Source organism: Mastigoproctus giganteus, chromosome 11 (assembly GCF_048544385.1).
Source record: "Mastigoproctus giganteus isolate SK-2022 chromosome 11, ASM4854438v1, whole genome shotgun sequence".
Taxonomy (NCBI): Eukaryota; Metazoa; Arthropoda; class Arachnida; order Uropygi; family Thelyphonidae; genus Mastigoproctus; species Mastigoproctus giganteus.
The window spans coordinates 158,981,856-159,006,477 of NC_143585.1; the positions used below are offsets into that span (position 1 = coordinate 158,981,856).

The 24,622-nt window shown below is 38.8% G+C and overlaps 1 protein-coding gene across 2 annotated transcripts in view; it reads left to right on the plus strand.

Moving 5' to 3' along the window:
• The window catches only part of LOC150078536 (pseudouridylate synthase TRUB1-like), an 86,417-nt gene that overhangs the window by 11,035 nt on the left and 50,760 nt on the right, over window positions 1-24,622 (plus strand). For both annotated transcript variants that reach the window (XM_090384817.1, XM_090384818.1), the window contains exons 2-3: window positions 1,003-1,083; window positions 17,460-17,515. In XM_090384817.1, coding sequence (XP_090240943.1) covers window positions 1,003-1,083; window positions 17,460-17,515 — 137 coding nt within the window. The remainder of the gene's footprint in view (window positions 1-1,002; window positions 1,084-17,459; window positions 17,516-24,622) is intronic.

The following is a 24,622-nucleotide window of genomic DNA, read 5'->3' on the forward strand; positions in this document are numbered from 1 at the left end:
GGATAATTCCGCTTGCTCAGATTAAGAACCTGAGGGAGCATAGATTCAAATCGAGGAAAGACAGTTGTAGAATAGATGTGCGGAAGTTTTCCTTTTGGCCAGCGGGTAGTTGATTGCTGGAACAGACCTCCATCTGTTGTTGTGGAAGTTGATAGCTTAAATGAATTTAAGGCTGAACTAGGCAAACATTTGGGAAGTGGTTTTTTTTTTTTTTTGGCTGATGCTGTATAAGCTTGCTTTCTTGCATCATATGCCTCAACTAATATATAAAAAATATATAAGATATATAACCCTAACTAGGAGTTCAGACTTGCTTTATTGATCTTATTCCCAACTAAGTCTTCATGTGTTGTTTGCTGTCTTATCTTACACATTCCTGAAATATTAATTTTGTTTCCTAGCACTAGCGTTATGTTAATTTAAAACGTTTTTGTGATTAGCATATCTTTTTAATAGTAGAAGTCTTTAGTTTTTATTCTTGTTCAAGAACGTTTTAGATGTGTACACATGTTACTTTGACCCATATGATTATAAAAATGTGTACCTGTTATTCCCCCCCCTCTCCTCTCCTTTTGCAAGCACTTGTCCATGAACTTTATTAAACACTTCCTTCTGTTCAAATATATTCCATTTGTATAGAATAGATTCATTCTGCCTATGAGGACAGGCCACATCATTCAATATTTATTCCTAAAAACCTTGTACAGTCCCTCTAATTTGGGGGGGGGGGTATGAGGTTTTTTAATCATATTATGCAATATGACTTCAGAATTAATAATTTTTAAACTATTTTCCTTATAAACTGCTTGGTGAAGTAAAGGCAGCATATATGCTTCTTTGTTAGATTTTTTTTTGTGCTCCAGCTAGATTGTTATGTGTACATATTGTGGTAGTCTCAATTTTGTTGTAATATTCAGTAAATATTGCAATAATATCATTTGGTATAAGAGTTTGCTATTTTACAATATATTCTTTAACATAGAATGTTCTATTTTCTTTTAGACATTGATGTCCCATTACATCATATTGGTGTTAAAGTAGCAAGTTGTGGAATTTTGGATGCATCATCAGTTGGTGTTTTAGGTAAGTCATATTGTTACTCGTCATCAGGATTTAACTAATGTTAATATGTTAATAGATTCAGTAAATGCACATTATTATAGGACTCCTTCCTTTCGTTACCAGCCCCCAGCAAGTAAACTTTAGCAAATTTAACAGAACACATGTTGAGACAAGACATGTTTATTGTTTGCAAGGAATATATTAACTGACTTTAAAAAAAAATTACCTGTATCATTTGTCAGGATGGTTTCATGGTCAATTTGTTAAAGAAGTAAAATTACTCAAAAGGAATAATTAAATACAAAATGAAAACATTAAGACATTTTGGTCATTAAATAATGCAACTCCCTTTTCCTGACAACAGGAAGCATTATGCCTTCATATATGCCAGTTTGAAAAACTGCATGTGAAAAAATGCATTTGAAATTGAAAGTGTGCCAATAATTAATATAAAACTGATAAAAAAATAAAGCCAATAAATAAAAAGAAAGCTCTGTACCATTTTCCTCTTCTTGGGGAAATTTTTTTTCTAAATAAAGTAGATGATTATTATTTGTACCAACATGTCAGAAATAGTACTATGGGTGAGAATATTCTTGAGCTGATCATAACTCACGAATTAGATAGCATCACAGGGCTTAAAATACATTGGCAGGTAGTAATCAAGCAGTCGTCAGTTGGAAGATGAAGAAAGATAATGCAGTAGTTAAAAGTAAAGACATGGATTTTAATTTCAGAAGAGAGGACTTTGACAGCTTAAGGCACTATTTGGCATTTATTAATTGGGCAGATTACAGAGTGAAGGCAAAGGCACTTGAATTATGGAATGCCTTTATAGCAAAAATCACAGAACTCGTACATACCATTAAGAAAATACTGTGGGGGGGGGAGCATGCCAAAATAGATGAATGCAGAGCTGGCTGGTCAAATAAAGCACAAAAATCAGAGAATAATCACAGAAGCCATGAATGGATACATACCTTTAAAAAAATGTTGCAGGAGGAGGATGGTTAATTTGGATGACTGTGGAACTGGTTAGTCAAATAGAGCAGAAAAAGATAGCATGGGACAGTTACAAAATGATGAAAAGTACTGAAGCCTACAACAGGCACAAGTTGAATTGTAATAGTACCACAAATAAGATCAGAGAGGCCAAGGCTGCATATGAGAAAGCATTGGCTAAGAGAGCAAAGAATGGAGACAAGGAATTCTTCATGTATATGAATACAACAAAGAAGAAAGCTAATCAGATCGTACCCTTGTGCACTGGATGTGGGAAAGTCTTAGATAACCCAGCTGATGTTGTGGATGAATTGAATAGGTACTTTGCATTGGTCTTTACTGATAAAAGATACTTTGCTGAGAAGAGGCTGTGTGAGTGAGACTGAGGTATATGAAATTAATGATGTCATAATTATAGATTTATATTTATAGATTTTAGATTTATAATTATAGATGTCGTAATTATAGTGTATTAGAAAACATTTTCAGCATAAAGGCAAGTAAGGCTACCGCAGTTGATGGCATATACCCTATAGTTTTGAAGGAGAGTGCAAGGGAGTGTATTGAACCATTGAGGTTAATTATGAGGGCATCTTTGGATTCAGGGAAGATTTCTTTGGATTGGAGAAGCGCCAGTGTATCACCAATACATAAAAGCAGTCTGAGAGTTAAATTTGTAACTACATACCAGTTAGTCTGATTTCAGTCATTGGAAAAATCGTATAAACAGTGCTATCCAGGGATATTTAGATTGATGTGGCATTCTGAAGGACACACACACGTCTTTGTTAAGGGTAAATCATGCTTACATACTTTAGTGGGCTATTTTGATGCAGTTACTCATGAGCTGGATTTAGGGAACAGTTTTGACATAGTTTATTTGGATTTTAGCAATGCCTTTGACTCAGTCCCTCATGAGGGGTTACTTTATTAGCATTAGCAAAGGCACATGATGCAAGAAAGCAAGCTTATACAGCATCAACCAAAAAAAAAAAAAAAAAAACCACACACCCACCCTACTAATTTATCCATCCACTCGTTCCAAATGTTTGTCTAGTATTTGCCTTGAACCTATTTAAGTAATCAACTTCTACAACGACAGATGGAAGTTTGTTCCAGAAATCAACCACCCGATCGCTAAAGGCAAACTTCTGCACATCTATCCTACAACTGTCTTTCCTCAATTTGAATTTATGCCCTGTCAGGCAATTATTCTGAGCAAGAGGAAGAATCCCATCTGCATTGAGCATACTGAAACCATTCAAGGCTTTATACACCTCGATCAGATCACCTCGCAAGTGCCTAGTCTCTAGACACTGTAATTTGGAAAACTTAAGCCACTCTTCATAAGAGTAACCCTTTATTCCATCCATTAATCTTGTTGCCCTTCTCTGTACTCGTTCCAACAGCTCTACATCCTTCTTAAAATGAGGGCTCCAGACCTGTATACAACAGTACTCGAGGTGTGGCATGACCACTGCTTTATGCAAGAGGTTAATCACCTCCTTATCCCTGCTAGAAAAATTCCCGTATATCATTGACAAGACACCATGAGCTACTCTTGCAGACTGTCTGCACTGCTCAGAAACTCTATATCTGCCTGCACAATTACCCCCCCCCACCCAGGTCCTTTTCACTCTACCACTGGCAGTGTAGTACCACACAGTTGATACATTACTCTGGGGTTACTGCTTCCCATATGCAGTACTTTACAGTTGTCAATGTTAAACTTCAGTTCCCACCTCTCAGCCCATCTGCTCAATTTTTCTAGATCCTGTTGCAGCAGAGTACTGCCATTAGTGTCATTAACAGCTTTGCCGACCTTCATATCATCTGCAAGCTAGGACATTAACCTGATATATATCATCCATATCATTAATGAATACAGAAAACTACAATGGACCCAACACTGAACTGAGGGACTCCACTAATAACATTTATCCATGAAGAGCAGTGTTCATTGATTACCACTCTCTGTCTTCTCCCGTTCAACCATCCCTTTATCCCTAGCAGCAATTTGCCTGCAATGCCACACTGCTCCAATTTGTGCAGCAGTTTTCCATGTGCAACAGTATCAAAAGGCTTTCTAAGATCCAAATACATGATATCAGAATTATTCTTTGCATCCAGTTCCTTTGTGACTACATCCTAGTATCCAATCAAATTGGTCCGACATGACTTCCCCTTAACAAACCCATGCTGTGTCTAAGCTATAACTGAAGTCTTGTCTAGATGATCCTGCAATGCTTGTTTAACTAGTGCCTCCATTAATTTCCCTGGAACAGAAGTTAAACTAACAGGTCTGTAATTATCTGTGTCTCCTTTTGATCCGCATTTGTGGATTGGGGTCCCATTTGCACATTTCCAGTCCATGGGTACCTTTCCTTAGTCCAAGGAAGCTGCCATAATTATGGTTACGGGTTTGCTTACTTCCTTTGCTGTCTCCTTTAATATAACTGGATTGATTCCAACCACCCCCAGGTGCCTTTCTTATGTTTATCTTCAACAATGTCTCCTCCACTGTACTCTCAGTTATTACAAGATTATCTCGCTTACTGCCAGAGTTTAATACACCTCTGGCATTCTCCTCCCTGAACCTGGCTATGGAGGCGCCTCAATAGAAGCAGTGCAAGAATCAATTTCAACTCTGCCAGCGGCTACTGTTAAACTATCAGTCTGTTTAGCCCCCGCCCCCCCCCAAGCTAGCAGTTTTATAAGCTTGAACAGATTGGGATTACTGGCAGAGGTTTGTGATTAATGGATATTCTTCCGATTCTTGGTTCCAATATAATTATCTACCACAATGCCTACTTGCAATACTTGTATTTACATCATATGTACCAGAATCTTTTGTCAACCACAGGGATATGTTCCTGAAAAGTACTATAAAAAAAGGGGGTTAATGGAAAAAACAATGATTATAATTATACCAATAAAATATATGAAAAGAGTAGTAAATTCAATTTATACAATATGAATGCAATGTTTGCTATAAATGGTAAAATAAAAGTTAAATTTACATTGTTGTCTGGCAAACATTAATTTCAAAGAATTATGAAATTAAGTTAAGAAATTAATGAGTCATCAGCTGGCAGACTGCCATTGGTTTTTCATAGTCCATGAGTGATCTGAGCCTAATTTGGTTTGTTATACATAAAGTAATTATTTTAGTTTTCATTTTTGTCTCCCTTAATCTAACTCTTAAATCATGTGACCTATAAAATTTTGATATATACATATAAAAACCACATTATCTCAAATCTCCGATTGGCAAATTGGAGATTTGAGATAATGTGGTTGGGGTGAGATTCCTGTGTACATTTTGAAGCATAAGTTAAAATATTTTAGCTAATAAAGATCAAATTTAAAAAATATATATTTTTTATTTTAACAATTATAAAATTAAGACAAAGCAGTGTCTTTTTTGTTTCCAGTTGACCGTTAGTAATTTATATTTTAGTGTGACATGTTCAAGTTTCAAATATTTCTTATCTTATCTTCCTTCATGGATTAGGCGATCTGCCTGTTCCGATCTCGAAGAGTTCTGCCCATCTTTTCTTTAGTTTTCCTCTGTCTCTTTTTCCTTTTTCTCTATATGTATAAGCTAATTTAATGAATCTCTTATCTTCCATTCTTTCTATCTTTGTCTATATTCTATAATTTTTTCATTAATTGAATAAATCTTTAATTCCTTTCTAATATTTACTTTTGGCATTTTATCTAATTTTATACATCCTTTAACATATCTTAAAAATTTCATTTCTGCAGCTTGTATTCTATTAATGTCTCTTTGTTTCGGTATCCATGTTTCAGAACCATAAAGAAGTGTTGGTATTGCCATTACTTTGTAAAATTTCAATTGTGTTTCTTTCCTTGTTTTCTTAGCCAGAGTTCTTTTTATTGTTCCACATATATTTTGAAATTTTGCCAGTTTCTGGTTCATATCTTCTTCGACATCATATGTTATCATATATCACATCCTAGATATTTAAAATGTTTTACTTGTTCTAATATTTTATTGTCTATAACTATTTTTTCCTTTAAAAGCCATTGTTCTAGTTTTCATCATTGATATTTTAACTTTATATTTTTCTGTTATTTGGGTTAATTTAAATACTGCTCTTTGTAAATTATCTTCACTATCTTGAATAATTACTTGATCATCTGCAAATAACAGTGTATTAATCCTATTCTTTGTATTTAAATGTATTTAAATATATACATGTATTAATTTCTTCTTTCCATTTACGTATCATATCCTCAATATATATGTTAAACAGCATTGGTGACAAGCTACATCCCTGTCTAACACCTTGATTTATTATACTTTCTTCTGTTAATTTATTACCTGTATCTATTACTATTTTTGTTCCTTGATATAAACTCTATTATTTTTGTAAGATGCTTTGGATATCCTTTATTACTCAATATGTTCGAGTAATACTCTTGATCTGGTTATCAGTAGTGATCATTCGTGTATTAAGAATTTGCAGATAAAGGAACCACTAGGTGGCAGTGATCACAGTGTGCTGAAGTGGGATTTACTCAAAGAGGTAACTACCGTCAGGGGTAAAGGAAAGGGTTTTTGCTTCCGTAAAGGGGAGTACAGTGGTCTCAGACAGTTTTTAAATTCTGTACAGTGGGATCGACTGACGATGTTACAAACAGTAAATTCTAAGTGGGAAGCATTCAAGGAATTAATCGTGGAAGCTACTAGACTTTTCATACCGATGAAGAAATATTGTTCAAGGTTTAGGCCTAAATGGTTATCAAATGAACTAATGAGACTCGTGACAGAAGAAAAATGCATGGGATGCATATAAATTATCAGGCGACGCAGAAGCCTGTAGCAGATATAAGCTAGTCTGTAATCAGGTCACAAAGGAGGTTCGGCAGGCAAAGGCGGATTACGAGAAATCTTTGGCAAAAGATGCTAAGAAAAACAGCAAGGATTTCTTTACTTATATAAACTCTAAAAGAAAGGGGATGAATATGATTGGTCCACTTGACATCGATGGTTCGACTGTTGATGATCCTGCTCAGATAGCAAACAAACTGAATGAGTATTTTGCATCTACATTCACACATGAGGAGTTATTAAGGTTTGAAAATGGCAGAAGGTTATCAAATTGTAGCAGTGTGCTTAATGATTTTGTAATAACTGAGAGCAAAGTGGAGGAGAAATTGTTGAAGTTAAACATAAGAAAGGCACCTGGGGCGGATGGGATCTATCCAGTTATTTTAAAGGAGGCGGCAAAGCAACTAAGCAAACCCTTAGCCATAATTATGAGAGCATCCTTGGACTCGGGGGAGGTTCCCACGGACTGGAGATGTGCAAATGTATCCCCAATTCACAAAGGAGGTTCGAAGGGTGACACGAATAATTACAGACCAGTTAGTTTAACTTCTGTTCCGGGTAAAATAATGGAGTCACTGGTTAAAGATGCATTGCAGGATCATCTAGACAAGACTGCAGCAATAATTCAGACACAGCATGGGTTTGTTAAGGGAAAGTCTTGTCTGACAAATTTGATTGGTTATTATGATGTGGTCACAAAGGAACTGGATGCAAAAAATAATTTTGATATCATATACTTGGATTTCAGGAAAGCTTTTGACACTGTTGCGCATGGAAGACTACTGTACAAATTGGAGCAGAATGGTATTAAGGGTAAGTTGCTACAATGGATAAAAGGATGGTTAAGTGGGAGAAGACAGAGGGTGGTAATCAATGGGTGCTGCTCTTCGTGGACTAATGTTATTAGTGGAGTCCCACAGGGTTCGGTGTTGGGTCCACTGTTGTTTTGTATATTTATCAATGATATTGATGAAGGTATATCAGGCTTAATGTCGAAGTTTGCAGATGACACGAAGGTTGGCAGGGTTGTTAATGACAGTAATGGCAGTGTGCTACTGCAACAGGATCTAGATAATTTGGGCAGATGGGCTAAGAAGTGGCAACTGAAGTTTAACCTTGACAAATGCAAAGTACTGCATATGGGTAGAAGTAACCCCAGAGAAACGTACCAACTGTGTGGTACTACACTTAAGGTGGTAGAAAATGAAAAAGACCTGGGAGTAATTGTGCAGTCAGATATGAAGTTTTCTGAGCAATGTAGACAGGCTGCTAGGGCAGGTCATGGGGTTTTGTCATTGATATATAGGAATTTTGCTAGCAGGGAAAAGGAGGTGATTGTCCCTCTGTATAAGGCAATGGTCAGGCCACGCCTTGAGTACTGCGTACAGGTCTGGAGGCCTCATTTTAGGAAGGATGTAGATTTGCTTGAGCGTGTACAGAGAAGAGCAACACGATTGGTGAGGGGAATGAAGGGATCCTCTTACGAAGAGAGGCTTAAGTTCTGCAAATTGCAGTGGCTGGAGACTAGGCACCTGCGCGGTGATCTGATTGAGGTCTATAAGGCCTTGAATGGGTTGAGCACGCTGAATTCTGATGGGATCCTCCCACTTGTTCAGAATACGAACCTACGGCGACATAAGTTCAAATTAAGAAAGGATAGATGTAGAATAGATGTGCGGAAATTTGCCTTTAGCCAGCGGGTGGTTAATTGCTGGAACAAACTTCCATCTGTCGTTGTGGAAGTTGATAGGTTAAATAAATTTAAGGAGGAACTGGACAGGCAATTGGAGGGTATGGTGTGATTTTTTTTTTTTTTTTTTGGCTGATGCTGCATAAGCTCCTACACTTGCTTTCTTGCATCAGGTGCCACTACTACTATGTCCCATAGTTTTTGTCTGTTTACTCGATCAAATGCTTTGTCATAATCTATAAATGCTAAATGTGTTTCTAAATTAAACTCTTTGTTTTTCTATTATTTGTTTTAATATAAACATATTATCTGTACATGATCTTCCTTTTCCGAATCCTGCCTGTTCTATTAATATTTCATCAGAGATAATTTTAATTCTATTATTTATTATTTTGCTATACATTTTATATACTGTATTTAGTATGCTAATCCCTCTATAATTCGGCACCTCCGTAGCCAGGTGGGCAGGAGCAGCAGTGCGTAGCACATGCTTCTTGATTCAACCGGGGTTGGAGCCCGTGCCTACCAAATACGGAGGATGCAGAAAGGTCAGGGAATGACTACTGCATATCCCTGGTGCATTATGGCCTTAGTTGCTAATGCTCCTTAAAAAAAAAACCAAACAAACCTCTATAATTCTTTGTATCATTTCTATTTCCTTTTTTAAATATTGAAATAATTTTTGCTATCTTCCATTCTTCTGGTATTTTATATTGTTCCCAACATTTATTAAATAAATTTAATATCCTGTCTTTTAAAAAACTTCCTCCATACTTGATCAGTTCTGCATTTATACCATCCATTCCTACTGCTTTCCTATTTTTTGTAGCCTTCAATACCTTTTCCAATTCTTCCTTCGTTATCAGATCTATGTCACTAACTGGGTCTAATTCAAATACTTGAATCTTTTAAATATGAAAATAAAGCAACACATGCCCTTTTATATACATACTGCCCTACCATTATTATTCAGACACCCTTCCATTGATAGTTGGTCGTGTCTTGCCCAAGCACCACATATCAGACACAAATATAAATATGCACGTAGGCCTTCAAGGAGACAGTAATATACAACTGTGACTGAAATATGCAGTGATCGACAGAGCTAACAGACTTCCAGCACGGAATGGTAATAATATTCTACATAAGCAGTCAGTCTGTATGTGACATTACAATAGCACTGAAGTCCTCTGGGTTTATGATTGGTGTGATCTGCAAATAGAAAGTGGATTGGTGCCGAAGCCCAAATGACTGAGAAAAACCTCTGAAGTTGACGGAATGTGACAGGAGAGCCCTGCATAGAATTGCCCACTTGGAACATGGGTCAACATTGCTGCAGTGTACACGGCCCTCAGTGATTGGGACATGTCAACATAGTACAGTAGCAGAATGCTCCATGATATGGGTTACCACTGTCATGCAGCCATTCACAAGCTAGTTTTGCACCATAGACCAATGGGAAGCAGTGTTTCAGATCAGTGAGTCACAGTACATGGTCTGACAGGCTGTGCTTGTGTGTGGCATGTCTGATGAGCTTACCAGACTGTCATCCTGAGAGTGAAGGTTGGTGGAGGCAGTGTGATTGTTTAAGGCTGTTTTTATTGTTTTGGCAGATATCAATGTTCCATGTTATATTACTTGTGTTCTGATGGACTAGTTTGAACATTGAAAAGTTGGACTGACCAGCCAAGAATCCTGACTGCAGTCCTATAGAGAATCTGTGGGATGAATTGGATCATTGGGTGAGTATGAGGAGAGACTTCTCAAAAAACTGAGCTGAACTGATTGCTGCTTTGAAGACTGAAAATATAGGAGGACGGTTATAACAAGATAGTTCATGTATGCAGCATGTTACATTTCACATGCATTAATTTTTTTTATTCAATTAAATGTTTTTTTTATTTGTTAAAACTCCACCTGATATACCTAATTGCCATAAATATCTTTCCAAAAGGGTAAAATGTGTAATTAATGGAAATATGAGAAATCATGCAAATGGCAATCATGACAACCAAACGTACATTTTATTGCATTTACATGTACAAACTGAAATGGCAAGTTAACATAATTATTATGTTAACTTGTCTGCTGACGAGGCTAGTAGGGGCCAGACGTGTTCAAAGCCGCTAAGTGGATTTTTCTTATTTATTGATTTGAAATTATTGTTTTACTAAAACTTTTGATTTAAATTTAGTAGTATAGCATTATTTTGTGATTTTCTGATTAATTTGGTGTATTTATTCTTTACTCGGCCTTGCAATTGCATAAAAGTATCGGTAAGGGTATCCACATGTTAAAAGTCGCAACTCCGCTGAACGAGAAGTTTTTTAGCCATAGTTTAGCTGCTTATTGAATATTTTTTACATCAAATTATTTTTTGTAAGTAGCTTATAGACCTAGTAAGGATCGTTAGTTTATTCTGAATTGAGACAGCGAGATTTGAAAGTTAATTAATACTTAAGTGTCCATAGATTATCGTTCGTAACTTCCCGGATTTGTCTTTGTCATACAATCGTTATATATCGAACCTAGATAGCTTTAGTATAGTATAGGTTATAATATTTTCGGTGATCGGTAAAATCTATTAAACTTGTTGAACTTCGTTGGCATTTAAATTGTACTTTTAACTAAATACATATACTGACTTAGATTACAAACGTAACATAATTAATTAATACATAACTGATACGGAATATATATAAAAAGAACTCAGAGATAATTAATACTTGACACTAAAAAATATATATCCCATTATAACTGTGTTGGGAGATAAGTTAGGGTTATAAACTGAAATTGAAATTTTATTTAATTTAAAAGAAATCATGACTCAGACCAGAGCAGCAAAACAAAAGGCTCAAGCTAATGGAAGTGCTGTGGCTCAGAGGAGAACTGAGGGGGGGCAGTTGCCTTCTGAATCACAGCCTTCTAAAATGCACAGCTTGCATGATGTTTGTGGAGTATTCAGGTACGGGACATGATATTGCCATGGGGGATGTCTTTGTGTGTGCGCGATGCAAGGAGTGTATCGAAATCAGGCAACAACTCAGCGTTCTTATGGGCCTATATGAGAGCTTGAAGGACAGGGTGGATGCCCTCGAAGGAACTAAATTGAGGGGCCCCATCAAGCTCTCAGCTGCCCACATCAATGCCAGAGCTTGCACTTGGTCATCGCGCAACACAGCGGCAACCCCCAAGGCAGAATGTGCTGGTCCCAAAGGAACTAGTAGTTGTTGGTGACTCTATTGTCAGGGAAACGGGGAACATGCTTTGTAAAAAGGATAGGTGAAACAGGACCAGGGTATGTCTGCCAGGGGCAAAGGTTGATGACGTTGTAGAGCAGATATCATCTTTTAAGGGCACAAAAGGTGATATAGTTGTACATGTTGGCATTAATGATATCAAGAGTAGGAGACCGGCAGAATTGCTTAACAAGTACAGGTCACTGTTGAACAAAAGCCGAGAATTAGGGTTGAATTTGAAAGTGTCTGCAATTCTGCCCAGACACGATAGGAGGGAGTATATGATGAGAGCCTTGTCTATCAATTCGGCCCTGGAAAGATTGTGCAAGGCTCAAGGGGTAAACTTTTTTTCAGCCTGGACTGTACTTGTTAACAGGAGAGATTGCTTCTACGGGGATGGGATACACTTAAATAGAAAGGGTGCAAGAATATTTGCTGATGATATCGAGGCAGTGTTAGGTGGGTCGGTAAACTGCTAGCTTGGGGAGAGACAAAGACGAATAGAATAACAGTAGCCACTGGCAGAGGTGAAAGAGATTCTTGCACTGCTTCTATTGGAATGAGCAGAAGCCTGAAAAACAAGATGCAGGATATTTCAGAGACTGCTGGAAGTCATTGCGGTACAAGTAAACACATGGGTTGTGTTAGGGTAGATAAGAATAGAATTAGGTGCATGTATACTTGCGTGTACACCAATGTTAGGAGTTTAGTAAATAAATTTGATGAATTTGAGGTATTGCTCGAAACATCAAAGGCAGATATTGTTGGGATATCAGAGACGTGGTGTCAACAGATATAAGGAATGCAGAACTGGAATTTGAGGAGTACAACGTCTACAGAAAGTATAGACTGGATAGGAAGGGAGGAGGGGTTATGGTATTAGTTAAAAAATACATAAAATCCAAGGAAGTGAAGCCAGTGGACATCACTGGACAGTGCAGTGTTGAGTCAGTTTGGTGTGACATAAGCATTGGGAGATCAAAATTGAGAGTAGGAGTGTGCTATAGGCCTAATGACTCTGATGAGTACAATAAGAAACTGTACAGGGAAATAGAGTGGGCCAGTAAATCAGAGAGTCTTATAATGGGAGATTTTAATTTCCCAGATATTGACTGGAATTTGGGGGCTGGTCACTCACACACTAGCAAGGCTTTTGTGGATTTATTGGATGATTGCTTTCTACATCAGCATGTTCGGGAGGCAACTAGAGGGAGGAATACTCTTGATTTCATTATCAGCAGTGATTCTTCATGCATTAAGAATCTGCAGATAAATGAACCACTAGGTGGCAGTGATCACAGTGTGCTGAAGTGGGATTTACTCAAAGAGGTAACTACCATTAGGGGTAAAGGGAAGGGTTATTGCTTTCGTAAAGGCGACTACGATGGACAGAGACAGTATTTAAATTCTATACAGTGGGACCAACTAATGATGTTACCAACAGCAAATGCAAAATGGGAAGCATTCAAAGAACTTATCTTGGAAGCTACTAGGCTTTACATACCAACTAAGAAATATTGTTCAAGGTTTAGGCCTAAATGGATGTCAGATGAACTGATGAAGCATATGGCAGAGAAGAAACATGCATGGGATACATACGAATTAACACATGACACAGAAGCCTATGATAGATACAAGTTGATCTGTAACCAAGTTACAAAGGAGATTAGGCAGGCGAAGGCAGATTACGAGAAATCTTTGGCAAGGGATGCAAAGAAAAACAGCAAAGAGTTCTTTACTTATGTAAATTCTAGAAGGAAGGGGATGAATCAGATTGGTCCACTTGATATCAATGGGTCAACTGTTGATGATCCTGCTCAGGTAGCTAACAAACTAAATGAATATTTTGCATCGACATTCACACATGAGGAGTTATTTAGCAAGGGGAAAGCCAGAGGTGTATTCAACTCTAGCAGTAAGCTAGAGAATCTTGTAATAACTGAGAGTAAAGTGGAGGAGAAATTGTTCAAGATAAACACAAGAAAGGCACCCGGGGTGGATGGGATCTATCCAGTTATATTAAAGGAGGCAGCAGAGGAAGTAAGCAAACCCTTACCCATAATTATGAGAGCTTCCTTGGACTCAGGGGAGGTACCCACAGACTGGAGATGTGCAAATGTGACTCCAATTCACAAAGGAGGATCAAAGCGCGACACAAGTAATTATAGACCTCTGAGTTTAACTTCTGTTCCAGGAAAATTAATGGAGGCACTAGTTAAAGAAGCACTGCAGGATCATTTAGACAAGACTTCAGTTATAGCTCGGACACAGCATGGTTTTGTTAAGGGGAAGTCTTGCCCGACAATTTGATTGGATACTATGATGCAGTCACAAAGGAACTGGATGCAGGGAATAACTTTGATATTATATACTTGGATCTTAGAAAGGCTTTTGATACTGTTGCACATGGAAGACTGCTGCACAAATTGGAACAGTGTGACATTGGAGGCAAATTGCTGCTGTGGATAAAGGGGTGGCTGAGGGAGAGAAGAGAGTGGTAATCAATGGACACTGCTCGTCGTGGGCTAATGTTATTAGTGGAGTCTTTCAGGGCTCAGTGTTGGGTCCGTTATTGTTTTCTGTATTCATAAATGATATTGATGATGGTATATCGAGCTTAATGTCGAAGTTTGCAGATGATACAAAGGTAGGCAGGGTTGTCAAGGACACTACGCTGCTGCAACAGGATCTGGAAAGGTTGAGCAGATGTGCTGAGAGGTGGCAAATGAAGTTTAACATTGACAAATGTAAAGTACTACACATGGGAAACAGCAACCCCAGAGCAATGTCTCAACTCTGTGGTACTACACTGACAGGGGTAGAGAATGATAGGGACCTGGGTGTGGTTGTGCAGGCAGATATGAAGTTCTCTGAGCAGTGCAGATGGGCTGCAAGAGTAGCTCATGGTGTATTGTCAATGATATATAGGAATTTTTCTAGCAGGGATAAGGAGGTGATTATTCTCTTGTATAAGGCAATGGTCAGGCCACCTCTAGAGTACTGTATACAGGTCTGGAGGCCTCATTTCAAGAAGGATGTAGAGCTGCTGGAACGAGTACAGAGAAGGACAACAAGATTAGTGAATGGAACAAAGGGGTGCTCTTACGAAGAAAGGCTTAAGTTTTGCAAATTACAGTGTCTGGAGACTAGGCACCAGCGAGGTGATCTGTTAGAGGTGTATAAAGCCTTGAATGGTTTGAGCATGCTCAATGCTGATGGGATTCTTCCTCTCGCTCAGAATAATCACCTGAGAGGGCATAAATTCAAATTGAGGAAAGACAGATGTAGGATAGACGTGCGGAAATTTGCCTTTAGCCAGCGGGTGGTTGGTTGGTGGAACAGACTTCCATCCCCTGTCGTGGAAGTTGATAGCCTAAATAAGTTTAAGGCTCAGCTGGACAGGTATTTTGAACGAACAGAGGGGTGAAGTGGAAGTGGTTTTTTTTTTTTTTTTTTAGCTGATGCTGCATAAGCTTGCTTTCTTGCTTCAAATGCCTCTACTAATGCTAATGCTAATTATATTATGTACTGTAAATCAGCAAAATTAGTCCTTAATATTTTGTTGTTCCTCCTCTAGCTGCAACTACAGCCTTGCAGCGATCTGGCATATAATTAATCAACTTCTGGATATACGGTTTCCCAATTTCATGGTATCACACCCTTACAATGCTCTCCTGCAGCTGAATCTTACTTGTTGGCTTCTTCTGAGCAATTTTAGACGACATTGGTACCAGCAATTTTCAATAGGGTTCAAATCTGGACTGTTGCCGGGCCGTCCAACACTGTAATGCCAGCATTTTTGAGGTATATGACTGCACCTTAAGGGAGAAAATTGAGGGAAAACTTTGATGTCAGTATGTTTTAAGCCTTGTGAGACAAGAAGACAAACTAATCATTAAATCTAAATAGCATAAAACTTACCAATTTTGCTATCTGTGTGGCAAGGTGCTGAGTCCTGTTGAAAAATTCAGTTTTGGACATCTGTCTGGTGATCCCTAATAACAGGTTTCAGGCACTCCTCCAAGATAGCAGTGTAGGTTTCTGCATTCACCATTCCGTTAATAAACTTAATTTGTCCCACCCCTTTTCATGGTACACCTCCGATTTTTGTTTTCTGACATATCGCTTCCCATCCAAGCCATGAAGGTTGAATTTCGATTCGTCAGAAAAGATGACAGTGTCCCATTGCTCTTTTTTTTCCCATGAAACGTGTTTTAGCCCATGAAAGTCGCTTCTTCCTCATTTGTCAGGTCAACAGAGGCTTCTTTTTTGGTTGATAGGCATGCAGCCCACATTTCAAAGGCCGTCTTTGTATAGTTCATGCACTGTATACCCTTCCAACGGCGTATTTATAGAAATGGCTGATGCAATACCTTGCAATTATTGTCTGATGCAATGAAAGCGTTATTTTATTTGCGACAAACAGAATGACTGTTATCATACAATATCTTATACGTTTCACTACAAAATGTGAACTGTAAATGCCACTGTATATGCGAACATGCCTAAAAAAACTGGTGAAGAGTGTTCCACAAAACCCGGGGGCTCACATCTGGTGAGTATGGGCATGGCACACCCAGGGTCCTGAGCTGGATATCATCATTCTTCTCTTTCTTGGTGATTCCCTTCTACTTTTGACTCTCCCTCTCCCTCTCTCTCTCTCTCTCTCTCTCCCCCTCTCCCTCCCTCCCTCCCTCTCTCTCTCTCTCTCTCTCTCTCTCTCTCTCTCTCTCTCTCTCTCTCTCTCTCTCTCTCTCTCTCTCTCTCAGGGTAACTTGGGAATTTTTTTTCCTGGTGCAGCATAAGCCTCAGGCTTCCTTGCACCATATGGCTATTAATAATAATAAAAAAGACTAGAGGCTGTCACAAAGGCTAAAGGTGTCTGTACACATTAATAGTTTTCTCTACATGAAGGTTATTTATAGATATGCAGACGTTTAGATATTAATGGTAGGGCACTATGAGAGAGAGAGAGAGAGAGAGAGAGAGAGAGAGAGAGAGAGAGAGTTTTCTACATCCTGAACAAGTACATATATAGAATTATGGAAATTGCAGCACACAAGAAAATAATTAATATAATTAAAGGAACACAATAAAGTGGATTTCACATTAATGGGTTTGCATATTAACAAAAATCAGTTCTTAGTGGCAGTCAGTTTGCACTCTGTTAAAGGATGTTAATACCTTGCTTGCTAACTGAATGCACTTAGCAAAGCATTTATCTATTGAAACAAGAGATGAATGCACATAGCAAAGCAAATGAGGTTCAAAAAATATGAATAAACTGTCTGTAATTACAATGTGTATATAATAATAATTTTTATTTGGCAAAGGCAATTTTAAAAAAAACCAGTAACCCATTTAATGGGTCTCTAAGGATCATGGGGTTTGTAGTGAAACTATAATATCTTGGTGGTAGAGTTAAGCATAGTGTTAGTTAGCACTTGTCATTGAGGCATTTATTTGAAGTTGTTCTAAAGTTATTTGCCTTCTGTTATGTTTTGTGCAAATAGGTTTATAATTTTTTTTAAAAACTGCAGGTATCATTTACATTATACAAAGCAATGCCTTAATTATATCCAGTTGACTTTAATTGATTTATTTTCAGTGTGTGGTGTGGGTTCAAATGTGAAATGTCTGAATATTTTAAAGCATGAAAAGAAAGTAAGTATATCTTCTTGTCTTTTTTTTGTGTGTGTGTGTGTGCATATGTTGTATATCCTTTGGAATTTTTAATAGTAAGCACAGTATATATTCTCTCTGCGTACATAACATTCACAGAGTATACCTTCTGCTAATTTTGACTACAGCACTGGATGGTCTCCTACCTTTTCAAATTCAAAAATACCTAGAAACCTCATAGGAAACCACCACCCCAAAATATTGAAGCATCTGAAATCTGGTAACTTGCTTGTTGAGGTGTGAGATCTCAACAAGCAAGTTACCAGAGGGTTCAGTTGATGGTTCAGAATCATTTGGAACGGCTGAAACAATCATATCTTTTTGAGGTTTAGCCATTAATGTTTCTTCTCATGCTACTCTAAATACCTCTAGGAGTATGATAGCTGAGTGAGATCTCACGAACTTCCCAGAAGAAGAGTTGAAAGCTGAATTATATACAAGACCAGGGGAATTGTGCATGTAAAGTGCATATATACTAAATGAAATAATGCTCGTTTTAACATGGAACACAATCCTAATATTTGATATCCCTAAATCTCCAATATCCATCAAAGCAGAATATATCAACTCTCGAGTAAAACTGTACATTCTTAACCCTACGTATTATTTCAAGTATGTAAAATTTGACCCACTAGGAATATCAGCAGAGGTTTAGTCACTTGCACTCTCCTCTTACGATTTATGTGAGCACATTCGTGTAGGCTGTCAAGCAGGGCAGGGAAAAAAGTACTCAAATTGGAATGGCCTACACACTGTCTGCTTTAGAGATTATTCCCTGTGGAAAAATGAAAAAAAGATTTAGAACAACATGTACCAAGAAGCAGAAAAATTAGTATATGTTTAAAATAACACCCAATTTGGTCCTTGAGGTTGTCCCAGACATTCTCTCAGGTATGCCAGACAAGCTGTACTTGCTACCTGGGAGTCTAAAACGCTGATGGAACTGATACTGAGTGACATTCAAGTCAAGTGGACCCAATTTCGGCAAAATCCGGACGGTCTGTGACAGCCAAATCCTCTGCTTGCACCTTCACGATGGTGGAACTGTTAGTAATCCTGGGTATAACTCCCATGCACAAGCACACTGTGGGTGACCACCCACATGTGAATCAACGCAAGCAGAGGTCGAGGTGTGGCACCCACACCACATGGAGGAATGCTGCCCCTCTGTTACCAGGCAATACTAGGTGGTAGATGACTCTCATCAACCAGTGCAATACCACCACTTTGCTTATTGGAGGCTTGAAGTGGTGAAACTCATGTTTAGTCGCCAGAGCTCAGTTCCAATCAACCCTACTCCCTCTCTTCCATCATGCAGTATGACTGATGACTTGAGGTTATGATGAACATCATGGCGAGATGAAATCTTCCTTATATTTTCGAGGGTGCAACTGTAAAACGGTGTTCACAGGCCGGCCGCTGTTTAGTACACCGGACTGAACCTATTCAGTTCAAGGTTTAGGCCTAAATGGATGTCAGATGAACTAATGAGGCATATGGCAGAGAAGAAAAATGCATGGGATACATACAAATTAACACGTGACACAGAAGCCTATGATAGATACAAGTTGATCTGTAACCAAGTTACAAAGGAGGTTAGGCAGGTGAAGGCAGATTACGAGAGATCCTTGGCAAGGGATGCAAAGAAAAACAGCAAAGAGTTCTTTACTTATGTAAACTGTAGAAGGAAGGGGATGAATCAGATTGGTCCACTTGATATCGATGGGTCAACTGTTGATGACCCTGCTCAGGTAGCTAACAAACTAAATGAATATTTTGCATCGACATTCACACATGAGGAGTTATTCAGCGAGGGGAATTCCAGAGGTGTATTCAACTCTAGCAGTAAGCTAGAGAATCATGTAATAACTGAGAGTAAAGTGGAGGAGAAATTGTTGAAGATAAATACAAGAAAGGCACCTGGGGTGGATGGGATCTATCCAGTTATATTAAAGGAGGCAGCAAAGGAAGTAAGCAAACCCTTAGCCATAATTATGAGAGCTTCCTTGGACTCAGGGGAAGTACCCATGGACTGGAGATGTGCAAATGTAACCCCAATTCACAAAGGAGGATCAAAGGGGGACACAAGTAATTATAGACCTGCTAGTTTAACTTCTGTTCTTGGAAAATTAATGGAGGCACTGGTTAAAGAAGCACTGCAGGATCATCTAGACAAGACTTCAGTTATAGCTCAGACACAGCATGGTTTTGTTAAGGGGAAGTCTTGCCTGACCAATTTGATTGGATACTATGATGCAGTCACAAAAGAACTGGATGCATGGAATAACTTTGATATTATATACTTGGATCTTAGAAAGGCTTTTGATACTGTTGCACATGGAAGACTGCTGCACAAATTGGAGCAGTGTGGCATTGGAGGCAAATTGCTGCTATGGATAAAGGGGTGGTTGAGGGGTAGAAGACAGAGAGTGGTAATCAATGGACACTGCTCATCGTGGACTAATGTTATTAGTGGAGTCCCTCAGGGTTCAGTATTGGTTCCTTTATTGTTTTCTGTATTTATAAATGATATTGATGATGGTATATCAAGCTTAATGTCCAAGTTTGCAGACGATACAAAGGTTGGCAGGGTTGTCAAGGACACTACTGACACTATGCTGCTGCAACAGGATCTGGAAAGGTTGAGCAGATGGGCTGAGAGGTGGCAAATGAAGTTTAACATTGACAAATGTAAAGTACTACATATGGGAAGCAGCAGCCCCAGAGCAACGTATCAACTCTGTGGTACTACACTGACAGTGGTAGAGAATGAAAGGACCTGGGTGTGGTTGTGCAGGCAGATATGAAGTTCTCTGAGCAGTGCAGACGGGCTGCAAGAGTAGCTCATGGTGTATTGTCAATGATATATAGAAATTTTTCTAGCAGGGATAAGGAGGTGATTATTCCCTTGTATAGGCAATGGTCAGGCCAAACCTAGAGTACTGTATACAGGCCTGGAGGCCTCATTTCAAAAAGGATGTAGTGCTGCTGGAACGAGTACAGAGAAGGGCAACAAGATTAGTGAATGGAACAAAGGGGTGCTCTTACAAAGAAAGGCTTAAGTTTTTGTGAATTACAGTGTCTGGAGACTAGGCACCAGCGAGGTGATCTGATAGAGGTGTACAAAGCCTTGAATAGTTTGAGCATGCTCAATGCTGATGGGATTCTTCCTCTTGCTCAGAATAATCACCTGAGAGGGCATAAATGCAAATTGAGGAAAGACAGATGTAGGATAGATGTGCGGAAATTTGCCTTTAGCCAGCGGGTGGTTGGTAGGTGGAACAGACTTCCATCCCTTGTCGTGGAAGTTGATAGCCTAAATAAGTTTAAGGCTCAGCTGGACAGGTATTTCGAACGAACAGAGGGGTGAAGTGGAAGTGGTTATTTTTTATTTATTTATTTTACTTTATTTTTTTTTTGGCTGATGCTGCATAAGCTTGCTTTCTTGCATCAAATGCCTCTACTAATGCTAATGCTATTGGTAACTCTTCAAAAAGGCCTCTGAGATTGGGAGAGTACATATCCAAAATTTAAAACAAATACACCAACCGTTTAACTGTAATGGTTTAATACTAAAAATAAAATGTACCAAACGATACTACACTTTAAAATAATATATGCAAAAAACTGATTTACAAAATAAAATATTTAAAATACAATAAAATTAAAAGCGATAAAACATTGACTGAAGCTTTCGAAGGCTTCCGCCTCCTTTCTCAACAACAATGATGTTTAAGCAACACATCCTTAAGTAACAGGCTCACAGCACACGTGGCTGACCAGGCGCATGCTCAATATTTCTTCCATGTGATCCAGAACCAGAAGCGGCTCGGGAGCGTTGAAATATAAAACGCTCGTCTTTTGCCAGGACACAGCTTTCCACAGCTTCCAGCAAGGGGTGAAATCGAACACCCCTGTCCCTATTCATACTATTGTTCTCAGACGAGCCTATTCACAAACTCTCCAGCCACTTACGGTCCCAGAACCTGTGCGCCCGGTCAAGGATGACAGCATTCACAGGGGAGACCTGATGATGTTTCTCCCAATAATGCTCAGTAATGGCAGACTTATTGAACTCTGCGGTCTGTATAGCTCGCATGTGCTCCCCCAGACGGTCTTTTAGTCGCCATCCTGTCTCCCCCACAATCCGGGCATTTGATCTCATATACGACCCCACTACTGGAATCCCCGGGAATGGGATCTTTGACCTGTGACAACACTGTGTGCAACCTCCGGCCCGGAAGTTGCACACAGCGTGCCTGAAAGTCACGTAGCATTCTTGAAATTCGATCTGACAAGCCCGGATAGTAGGGAATATAAACTGTGGTGACTGGAACTGACGGTGTTCCATGATTAGACTCCACGCCTCTATTATATTTATCAATGACCCTCTGGGGGTAACCGCATTTCATAAGATCCGCCCTAACTTGCCCAATTTCTCTCTCTCTCTCCTCAGAGGTACTACAATGTGTCCTAACCCTACCCAAAAGTGCCCTGGCCACACTGTTTTTATGCTGCGCAGTCTGTGCTGACCTATAATGGATGTACTGGCCCCTACACATAGGCTTCCTAAACACTGTAGTACTAAGCCTGGAGCCTTCTCTACTCACCATTACGTCCAGGAATGGGAGAGAACCATTCACTTCTACCTCTGAGGTGAACTGTATAAAAGGAGAGAAATCATTGAGAAAACTAACTACATCCTCTTCTCTCCCCTTTTGTACCAAAGTGAACGTGTCATCCACGTATCTCTTCCACTTGCGCATAGGGAACTCCAAACTTGTAAAAACCCTATTCTCTAACTCTTCCATTGCCAGGTTTGCGACAATGGCGCTAATAGGAGAACCCATAGCTGTGCCGTGAACCTGTTTGTACATCACTCCTTTATATAGCAAAGTCGTACTCAAAAGACATAATTCTACGCCACAGCATATATCCTCTACACTTAGGTGCGATCTAGTACTTAGGGTATCATCTCTTTGTAGTGCCACCTTTACACATTCCACCCCATGGGCTATGGGTATACAAGTAAATAATGACACCACATCTAGCGACACCATTATTTCATTCTCCCCTACATTTTGACTTTTAACGAAGTTCACAAAATCCACACTGTCTTTAACAACAAACATGGACCGTCCCACTATAGGAGAAATCAGCTGCGCCAGGAATTTTGACAAAGCATAGGTAGGGCTCCCAATAAAAGAAACAATGGGTCGTAACGGGACCCCCACTTTATGTGTGTTCGGCAGCCCATAAAACCTGGGCAGCTGACACCCCGTTGCATGCATAGACCAGTACTTTTCTTTAGAAATCTTACCCGTTTTTAACCAGAGCTGTAAAATCTTATTAACATGTTGTTCTAAACCGGTTAGAGGATTTCTGCGGATGATCTTGTATGTATTATCTATTATCATCCTATAATAAATCTAGGGCTTTTTTTATGATAATCATCACTGTTTAATACTACTGTGGATCTACCCTTATCTGCCGGAAGAACCACAATGTCTTCATCCTGCTTGAGTTCCTTTAACGCTTTCAGTTGATTACGTGTGAGATTAGAGGTAGCCTTTCTGGCCTGACATAGGATGGCTGAGGCCTTTACCCGGATACGATTAGCAATGGGTTCTGGCAATTTACGAATTGCCCTCTCGATACCTATAGCTCTCTCAGTGATCGGAGGTTTAGGGGGCAACAAGGCAAACTTAGGTCCTAAAGCCAATACCCCCTCTTGCTCTGTAGTTAAGGGTTTACCACTCAGATTCTGAATAAAATTAGATTTATTAACCCTATACATATTTGCCTGTTCTTCCAATAATGTATTGAATTTGCTAATGTGCCTCATCTTATATAAATGTGCAATCCTACCAACCCTATTATGAACTAACGTCCTGACACATGCTAAATGTAAAGGGGATAGTCTACTACTAATGTTACCTAAAGATACACCAATCAATCTCCTATTGCATCTTAAGTCATCATGCAATTTCTGTATCCAAGTGTTCAACACCTTCTTCTGATACCACGCAATAATCCTCATTATTCGCACATCCTTAAACGGTGCTTTAATCCTAAATCCATGCGGAATGAGTCCATGTTCCCTATAACGATACACAAATCTTAGGTGTTGTTGCTGCTTAACCTCTCCTATGCTGCACTTCTGCCGGATGTGTTGCAAAACTGTATGGCCATAAACACTGACAATATCTTCAAAAAGGCCTCTGAGGTTGGGAGAGTGCATATCCAAAATTTAAAACAAATACACCAACCGTTTAACTTAGCCCATCTTGCGTCCATCCAACGCTCTTCTCTTAGGATAGTCCTCGGTGCATACAAAACATCACCAGTTCACTGTCTTTATGTTGAGGCTCACAAACCTCCATATATTATCATCAGAATATAATAATTTTATCATCAGAAGAAAGATGTTTCTGATGAACTCAGCTACTCAGCTAAAATTAAAAGCCTGCCTACTCATCCTGTTTGGCCACTACTTCACGAACCTCAGTGGAAAACCTACTATGCAATAAATAAACCCAGAACAATTCAGCCTACTGGTATCAGACTGCAGAATCTAACAGAAAGCTGGAACATTCAGTTTTGATAATATCCTCAGAGAATCAAAAGATCCAGATCCCCTGTGGACTACCTTCACACTTAGTATTAGTATTTTAGTATTAGTATTAGTAACGGCCGCATGGTGCAAGAAAGCCTATGGCTTATGCTGCACCAGCCAAAAAAAAAAAAATAAATAAAATAAAATAAATAAAAAATCCGAACAAAACAATGATAAAAACAAAAAAAAAAAAAATAAATAAATAACTAAATAATAATAATTAATAAATAAAAAAATAATAATAAAATAAAAAATAAATAAAAAGGAAATTAAACCTATCATCCTATGCGCTTCCCTTACCCGAAAGTACTATCCAGATGACCTTTGAATTTCCCCAAACTGTCGGCCTCTACCACCCATGAAGGCAACTTATTCCAGTAATTTATAACTCGCTGGCTAAAATAGAACTTCCTGCAGTCCAATCTAAACATTTCCCCCCGTAACTTGAATTTATGTCCCCTAGTTCTAGCATC